Source organism: Archocentrus centrarchus, chromosome 7 (genome assembly GCF_007364275.1).
Source record: "Archocentrus centrarchus isolate MPI-CPG fArcCen1 chromosome 7, fArcCen1, whole genome shotgun sequence".
Lineage (NCBI taxonomy): Eukaryota > Metazoa > Chordata > Actinopteri > Cichliformes > Cichlidae > Archocentrus > Archocentrus centrarchus.
In genome coordinates, this window is record NC_044352.1 from 5955553 (window position 1) to 5964728 (window position 9176).

General features: G+C 43.3%; 1 protein-coding gene across 1 annotated transcript; it reads right to left on the minus strand.

The window, feature by feature from the left end:
- Positions 1-180: 180 nt before the first annotated feature.
- Positions 181-5603, minus strand: LOC115782614 (torsin-1A-like). Its single transcript, XM_030732892.1, has 5 exons — positions 5366-5603; positions 1883-2148; positions 1610-1785; positions 632-759; positions 181-538 (listed from the first exon to the last, which is right to left on the minus strand). Exons 1-5 carry the CDS (start codon positions 5577-5579, stop codon positions 309-311), a joined length of 1014 nt encoding a protein of 337 aa, XP_030588752.1. The 5' UTR covers positions 5580-5603; the 3' UTR covers positions 181-308.
- Between the last annotated feature and the right edge of the window lie 3573 nt (positions 5604-9176).

Genomic DNA, 9176 nt, shown 5'->3' on the forward strand with positions numbered 1-9176 from the left:
GTTAATAAAATCATATTTACAGTGGAGATGTTCCTAAAAAAATTAAATTAAAGCAGTTGTCACTACTAATGCATGCAAATCAGATAAACAAAGGGGAGCCTTTATTGGCAGGCAATAAAAAAAAAATCAATAAAATTAAAACAAGAACCAAAAACCACACACACAAAAAAAAAAAACTCAGCAAGATACCAAAGCCATGATTCATAAACAAAAATGCACAACAGTGACAGTTTTAATAATAGAAATCCCACAGTCAGACCACTGTTAAAAAATAACCAAAATGAGGCAGCGTGGGATCAGTGAAGATGTTATGTGTAGAAGTGCAAAGTGCTCCCCACTGTCTTGCAGCCATTCTTACTAAATATGCTGCCAGGTTGGAGGAAATTGATTAATTTCAGGGCCACCTTGTATTCCAAAGCCCTGCTTGTGTGAAGACCTCTGGCTTTCATCTCAGCCCTCACACACTGGGCCACATGTATGTACTCCATAGGCATGAATGGGATGAAAATGTCAATCAAAACTGAGGGCAAAAAGCCATCTATAAAGAGAGATTTTCAGTAAGAAAAACTTTGCCATCATAACTAGTTTATGAATGATAACGATAATGATACAATATGTAATATACACTCACTTTGGTCATCGCTTAACACTGACTGTAACAGTGATGCTTCAAGATGTTTGAGCTTGATTTCTTCTCGATCTCGTTCTTTGTTCCAGAAATCTAAAGCTGTCTGTGTGATGATATCTGCTCCTGCATTGCTATGAAAAGAACAATAATAGTCGAGATATTAGATTTTTTTTTTTTTTTTTTACTTTTATTTTACCAGGTGAAATGTTTGAGAGCCACTTCTCATTTACAAACCTGACCAAGAGGCCCCTATAGAAATAGGTCTATTTTTTCTGCCGTCCATATAGTGAACTACAGCTCAGTCGTGCTCATGTGTGAGTGTGTTATCAGCACTCTCCAATATTTAAACAGTAACACCCAGCCAAGAAAAATACATGCACCAAAGCCTTCTCAGGCTAGAAATATTAAAAATGTGACTAATCTGATGCAGACTAAAAAATAAAGCAAGTTTTGTACATTTCAATGTATTTTAGTGTGTTTTGTAAGTACAGGATCCTATATAATATTCCTATATAGTATTACACAGGCGCTATTGTGCAAATTTGATCTCACTAAGTCTGTTTCTAATGTTTGATAACACTGAGATATTAGCCTATGATGCACACTAGCTATTCATAATCCAGAAGAGACATCTCTCTCAAACTGTGTGGAATGAACAGGAGCAGCTGTCTCTTTTTCTTATATGACGCAGCAGTATACAGCACACACCAGACCCTAATCTTAATGACAGCAATGGAGAAAAATAATGTATCTTGATTAAAGTGGCTGACAAAAATTTTGCTGATGTAAGTTTGTAAACAGATTTTTTTTCTTTCCTGATGACTTCAATGTCCAATAAAGCAGGCATAAAGGGAGACTAAACAGAGGGTTAAGCCATGAGCTAAACAACTGCGGGTACTTTACTAGTCTCTATCAAAATGCAAACCGGAACTCATCATGAAGCTTTAAATCCATTCTCTGCAAAGACTTTTAGATTTTTACCTGAGAAAGATGAAGATTGATTTCTGAAAAGAAACTCCATCCAGCTGTGGATAGAAGTCCAGAAATGGCTCAATGCCATCAATCACACCAGGAAGGATTTTGTCCATCTGATCAAAAATGAACATGGAGCGTTCACAGTTTGTGACATTGCCTTTGATCCAGTCCTGCAACTGAGACTGAGGAGAGACAACAGAAAATTGTATTCATGCAAATGACCATACAGAACAAAGCAAGTGGGTTTCACTTGAAAGGAAAATGTGTGGCACTCCATACTTTATAGGTTGCAATTTGATCTTGATGTGGGAAGTGATGTGTAGCTGAGATCATGTGAACAAACTGGCTGTCCATTCCTTTCTTGTAAATGTTGTCAGCGATCAGCTGGCTAACAAAGCTCTTCCCTGTGCCTGTTGGTCCATGCAGAGAGAGCACCAGAGGCTTCTTTGGGTTTTTATTGCTCATGAATTCATTCACAGCTTCAAAGATGATTTCTGAAGCAATGTGCTGTCCAAAGAGTTTTTTTTTCAGGTCATCCTTCAGGCCTTGAGAGTACATAAAATAAAGTCAGTAGCTTATTGGCTGAAAATGTGACTCAAAGAGAATTGAATCACAGTCACTGGTTGTTGAGGAAGTGAGCTACTTGACAACTGAGAGGACATTTACAAAAAAAAAAAACTCTAGTGAAAGGGTGCACTTAGCAGATCCTTAAAAAATTTTAACAAAATAACTTTTTTTTTTGCCTTGGAAGACCCTACAAGGAGGCAAAACCCCACAGAGAAGATAGCTTCTGGGATCACTGTGGCACACAATCTTCTCCACCACAATAAGGTGGCAATTCACAGGTCCTTCGTGAATCACCAACTTATTAAGGAGGTACTCAAAGTATTCCTTCCACGACCCAAATATAGCCTCAGTTGAAGTCAGCAGCACCCCACCTGCACTATATACCTTGTTAGTAATGCACCACTTTTCTCTCCTGAGTTGCCTGACGGTTTGCCAGAATCACTTCAAGGCCATCCAAATGTCTTTTTCCATGTCCTCACCAAACTCCTCCCACACCTGAGTTTTTGCTTCAGCCACTGTCTGAGCCATCTTCCGTTTGGCCTGTCTGCCTCCGGAGTCCCACAGGTTAACCAAGCCCAATAGCCCAGAAGGACTCCTTCTTCGGGCTCCCTTCACCTTCGGTGTCCACCATCTGGTTCAGGGATTACCACCACAACAGGCACCAACCACCTTACAGTCGCAGCTCTGTGCAGCAGCCTTAACAATGGAAGTGCAGAACATGGTCCATTCAATTTCCTCAGCCTCCCTCGGAATGCTGTCAAAGTTCTGCCAGAGGTGGGAGTTGAAGATCTTGCAGACTGGGGTCTCTGACAGGTGTTCCTAGCACATGCTCACTATACTTTTAGGTGCACCAGGTCTATCCAGCACCCACCACCACCTGATCCAGTTCACCAGGTGACAGCTCAGCTCCTCCCTCCACCCGAGTGTACATAACATATGCCCGCAGATCTGACGATAAAATTACAAACAACCTGCAACCTAGGGTGTCCTGGTGCCACGTACACTTATGGACATCCTTATGTTTGAACATGGTGTTCATCATGGACAAACTGTGGTTTGCACAGAAGTCCAATGACAAAACACCATTTGGGTTCAGATCAGGCAGGCTGTTCCTCCCAATCCAGTTCCTGCCCCAGGTGGAGGAGTTTAACCCCTTAACTGGCAGCAAAAAAATCACCTGACAAAAACTACATAACGCCTTCTGGTCATTATTGGCTCTGAACAACCCATTTCATAGCCTATTAATCGGCTGCGTCTGGTCCGCGGGCCGAATGAAGTGCATTTATATGGCAGGCTAGACCCGCCCATTTTGACTGACACCTCATTCGGCCAATCATGTTAAGAAATGGGTTTCCCAGAGCCAATAATACTCAGAGGGCGTCACGTAGCTTTGTCAGGTGATTTGGTCCAGCCAGTTACATGATTGGCCGAATGACGTGTCAATAAAAATGGGAGGGTCTAGCCTGCCATATAAAAGGGACTACAAACGGCCCGTCACCGGGCCCTTGCCAGTTAAGGGGTTAAATATATTGGGGTCTTGCTCACGAGTGACGGGAGAGGGGAACGCGCGATAGACAGGCGGATCGGGGCTGCTTCTGCAGTAATGCAAACGCTGCACCGTTCTGTCGTGGTGAAGAGGGAGCTGAGCGTAAAAGCAAAACTGTCGATTTAGCGGTCGAGCTACATCCCTGCCCTCACCTATGGTCACGAGCTATGGGTAGAATAAGATCGCGAATACAAGTGGCAGAAATGAGTTTCCTTCGAAGGGTGGCTGGCCTCTCCTTTAGAGATAAGGTGAGGAGTGCAGCCATTTGGGATGGGCTCAGAGTAGAGCCGCTGCTCCTCCGCATCGAGAGGACCCAGTTGAGGTGACTTGGGCACCTGATTAGGATGCCTCCTGGGCACCTCTTGGGTGAGGTGTTCCGGGCATGTCCTACCTGGAGGAGGCCCCTGAGGTAGACCCAGGACACGCTGGAGAGATTATATCTCTCGGCTCGCCTGGGAACGCCTTGGGGTGCCTCTGGAGGGGTTGGTGGAGGTGGCTGGCGAGACGGAGTTCTGGGCTTCTCTGCTTGGGCTGCTGCCCCCGTGACCTGGCCCCAGATAAGTGGAAGAAAATGGATGGATGGATGGCTAATAACAGATTCTTCATGATAAAGTTTGGGTTTTTTAAGGCTTTGTAAGACACAATCTAAATAGACACTATTTCTATGGAAACAATGTCAATATCTGTACATTTACTGTATGGTGTATATTTATATTTGTCATCATACCACAAGTTTTGACTGGAGAGATCATGTTTCAGTCATTTGCTGGGATGTTTACAGATGTCCCGTCCTAACATAGCAGGTAAGGAAGGCCCTGCTGCTCATTACATTTCAGTTTTAAGGGTTAAAAAGCAGAGATCACAGTCTGTGTCTTATTCCTCACCTGATCCACTCACTGCCACAACTAAAGCACCCATGCACCATATTAGTCTGTGAATGTTGGGTGGATCCTGGGTGGCTGTTTGATCACAAACAATCCAGAACCAGTAAGCTGGAATTTTTGCAGCTGTATCCGGCACGGCTGCTTCTTAGGTTTCGTTTTAAGGGTTGAACGGCACAGCTCGGCACTTTGACACCTAGACTGTGGAGTAATACACTGGTCTGACTTTAGTTGTGGCAAATATACCATTACTGTGGCACACACAAAATGTATGGCCACTTTTGCATTATGTGCTTATTGGTTGTTTTCAGTAATGATTTATTATAATTTTGGAAACATGACCAATATTTGTGATCTACTGTTTTGTAAAACTTACTGAAATCAACTTTTCATTTTTCCACCACGGGTGGACTCGTGGGTGGGTGGACTTCCTCCCACTACTCAGAAGGCCAACTCAGTGCACTGTCTTCATCGCTCCTGAGCTTTAGCTGTATTTGCAGGGTTTTCATCTTTGTTGTTGTGACACCATCCCTGGGACCCATAACATTACAACTGTCTTCAAAGTATACATCCATGTTCTTAACCACTTATGCCTTTCACATCATGTAAAGTGTTTAAAACATATCTTTGCCATTTGTATATATATATATATATATATATATATATATATATATATATATATATATATATATATATATAATTTTTTCCCGACCTGATAATTTGCAAGCTTTTTGATTTAGATTTCACAAACTTTGCTGGGTGTGTTACCTTTCTGGTTGAAAGAAATCCACTGTGAATCACAACTCTCGGTAAGCAGGTCAGAGGGAGCATGAATAAGATCATAAAATGTCTTCATCACAGATTTGATCAAGTCCCCGGTAACATGGGGGATTATGAAGCCGGTAAAGGGCCCTATTCCCTCGGTCACGCCGGAGCAGATTAGAATCCACAGCAGCAGGATGTGTTGCTTCCTCAGTTTCATTTTTGCAAGTGTCGCATCTCAAACTGGTCCAAAAGACGAACTACCCAAGAGTTAAATACCACCATGGAATTACCTTCAGGGTGTTCCACTGTGAAATCTAAAAATAGACATCAGTTAAAGTATACCAAAGGAAAGCCGTCTCTCTCCTTACCTCTCAAACAGAGTTTTGTCACAGCAGCTAATATTCACTGTTTTCATCAGTCCTGTGAAATATTACTATCTTGTAGCCATTAAGCTTGGCTTAATTACGATCCAGTGGACTCAACATTCAGCCACTTTATTAAGTACACTGTTCAACTGTTCGTTATTGGAAATATCTAATGAACCACTCACAGCAACTCAGTGAATTTAAGCATGTAGATGTGGTATGACAACTGGACAAATCCCCTTTCCCCTCTTCATCTCCTTCATAGATGTCCTCACTTCCTTTTTACTGATCCTCTGTACTTCCTGATTCACTAACTGTCCTTCATCAGTCCCCATCTAATTTTCTTCCACATTTCTCCTGTTAACCCCATAACTACCCAACAACTCCTCATCCCTCTGCTCCTTTCACCTACATGTCTATTGAAGTCTTCTCCAATCACCAGCCCCTCCCCCTCAGGACAGTTGCTACCATTTCATCCAATTTACTCCAAAATTCTACTCTCTCGATGTTTGAGGCATACGTACTGACAATAATCAACATAAAGCAAAACAAACAAACAAAACAACAACAAACTGTCTAGGTAGTTTTGAAAATGATGGTTGGTTATAAATACACTGCTCAAAAAAAGGAAGGGAACACTTAACACAATTTAACTCCAAGTAAATCAAACTTCTGTGAAATCAAACTGTCCACTTAGGAAGCAACACTGATTGACAATCAATTTCACATGCTGTTGTGGAAGTGGAATAGACAACAGGTGAAAATTATTGGCAATTAGCAAGTCACACTCAATAAAGGAGTGGTTCTACAGGTGGGGACCACAGACCACTTCTCAGTACTTATGCTTTCTGGCTGATGTTTTGGTCACTTTTGAATGTTGGTGGTGCTTTCACACTCGTGGTAGCATGAGACGGACTCTACAACCCACACAAGTGGCTCAGGTAGTGCAGCTCATCCAGGATGGCACATCAATGCGAGCTGTTGCAAGAAGGTTTGCTGTGTCTGTCAGCATAGTGTCCAGAGGCTGGAGGCACTACCAGGAGACAGGCCAGTACACCAGAAGACGTGGAGGAGGCCGTAGGAGGGCAACAATCCAGCAGCAGGACCGCTACCTCTGCCTTTGTGCAAGGGGGAACAGGAGGAGCACTGCCAGAGCCCTGCAAAATGACCTGCAGCAGGCCACAAATGTGCATGTGTCTGCACAAACGGTTAGAAACCGACTCCATGAGGATGGTATGAGGGCCCGATGTCCACAGATGGCGGTTGTGCTCACAGCCCAACACCATGCGGGATGCTTGGCATTTGCCAGAGAACACCAGGATTGGCAAATTCGCCACTGGCGCCCTGTGCTCTTCACAGATGAAAGCAGGTTCACACTGAGCACATGTGACAGACGTGACAGAGTCTGGAGACGCCGTGGAGAGCGATCTGCTGCCTGAAACATCCTTCAGCATGACTGGTTTGGCAGTGGATCAGTAATGGTGTGAGGTGGCATTTCTTTGGAGGGCCGCACGGCCCTCCATGTGCTCGCCAGAGGTAGCATGACTGCCATTAGGTACCGAGATGAGATCCTCAGACCCCTCGTGAGACCATATGCTGGTGCGGTTGGCCCTGGGTTCCTCCTAATGCAGGACAATGCTAGACCTCATGTGGCTGGAGTGTGTCAACAGTTCCTGCAAGATGAAGGCATTGAAGCTATGGACTGGCCCGCCCGTTCCCCACACCTGAATCCAATTGAGCACATCTGGGACATCATGTCTCGCTCCATCCACCAACGTCATGTTGCACCACAGACTGTCCAGGAGTTGGCGGATGCTTTAATCCAGGTCTGGGAGGAGATCCCTCAGGAGACCATCCGCCACCTCATCAGGAGCATGCCCAGGCATTGTAGGGAGGTCATACAGGTACGTGGAGGCCACACACAGTACTGAGCCTCATTTTGACTTGTTTTAAGGACATTACATCAAAGCTGGATCAGCCTGTAGTGTGTTTTTCCACTTTAATTTTGTGTGTGACTCCAAATCCAGGTCTCCATTGGTTAATAAATTTGATTTCCATTGATGATTTTTGTGTATTCAACAAAGTATTCAATGAGAATATTTCATTCATTCAGATCTAGGATGTGTTATTTGAGTGTTCCCTTTATTTTTTTGAGCAGTGTACATTATTCTGAGTTTATCTTTTTAAACAGCATGGAGGGAAGGAGAGATTACACAAAGATACAACAGCAATCAGAACGATCAGTTCTGAGGATGAAACAGATGAAACGAACAAAAGTAACCAGCAAACTGACGTTGTGCTTAAAGAAAACAATGTAAACTAATTCCTCAAAACTTTATATTTTGAGAGTAAGAGTTAACTTGTGCTTTCAATGAGCTGCACCTTCAAGTGACCTACAGTTGTGTCCAAAATAATAGCAGTGTGTTTAAAAAATGTATTTTCCACACTATATGTTGCACTTTTTTTATAGTTTGGCCAGGGGTGCGACCTATACTCCGGAGCGACTTATATGTGAAATTATTAACACATTAACCAAAATACTCAGACACTTGACATCTCCGTGAACCGGAGCTTTAAGGCAATCTTGTGTAACCTGTGGGCGCAGTGGATGATGGATGGAGAGCACAGCTTCATGGCAACCGGGAGAATGCGCCACCCAACTTTCCTGGAAGTCATTGGATGGATCAACAAAGCATGGGCTTAAGTGACAACCGAAACCATCCTGTCAGGATTCAGAAAGGCCAGAACAATTGGAACTGCAACTGAGGATGAGTCTGACGAAAATGACACAGAAGAGGAAGCGGCGCTTCGTCTACCTACCGAGTGTGCGTAGTTGTTTAGAAGTGACACAGAGGATGAAGAATTCAATGGATTGATGGTTTGGTAAACTTGTTAGCATGTTCTTTATGCTATAGTTATCTGAATAACTGTTAATGCTACGTTAACATACCAAACACGTACTCGGTTCGTAGTCTATGCGTCATGTAGCTGAATGTGTTATGTTACCATACCATAGGCGTAACCCTGTTTGGCCTGTTCTTTAATCCAGTGTTTTTCAACCAGTGTGCCGCGGCACACTAGTGTGCCCTGGGAGATCGTCAGGTGTGCCGTGGGAAATTATCCAGTTTCTCGTAATATGCCACAAGTGTCTGTGCTGCAGTAGTGACTGGAGCATAATCATGTAATACCAGAGGTGGGAAGTAACGAAGTACAAATACTTCGTTACTGTACTTAAGTAGATTTTTTAGGTATCTGTACTTTACTTGAGTATTTATTTTTCTGAGTACTTTTTACTTTTACTCCCTACATTTTTACACAAGTATCTGTACTTTCTACTTCTTACATTTTCAAAACAGACTCGTTACTTTTTAACACGTCAGGGAGAAGTTTGCGTTTCCGGTCAGTGGGCCGTCAAACATCAAACGATCTGAGCCTAAACGGAGGAATAT

Excerpts from the sequence above, each read along its gene's own strand:
- LOC115782614 (XM_030732892.1), bottom strand. The coding sequence starts at position 5,579 with ATGAAACTGAGGAAGCAACACATCCTGCTGCTGTGGATTCTAATCTGC. Across the intron at positions 760-1,609 it reads TCAATCTTCATCTTTCTCAG|CAATGCAGGAGCAGATATCA; the intron begins GTAAAAATCTAA and ends TTCTTTTCATAG. Across the intron at positions 539-631 it reads AGTGTTAAGCGATGACCAAA|ATGGCTTTTTGCCCTCAGTT; the intron begins GTGAGTGTATAT and ends CTCTCTTTATAG.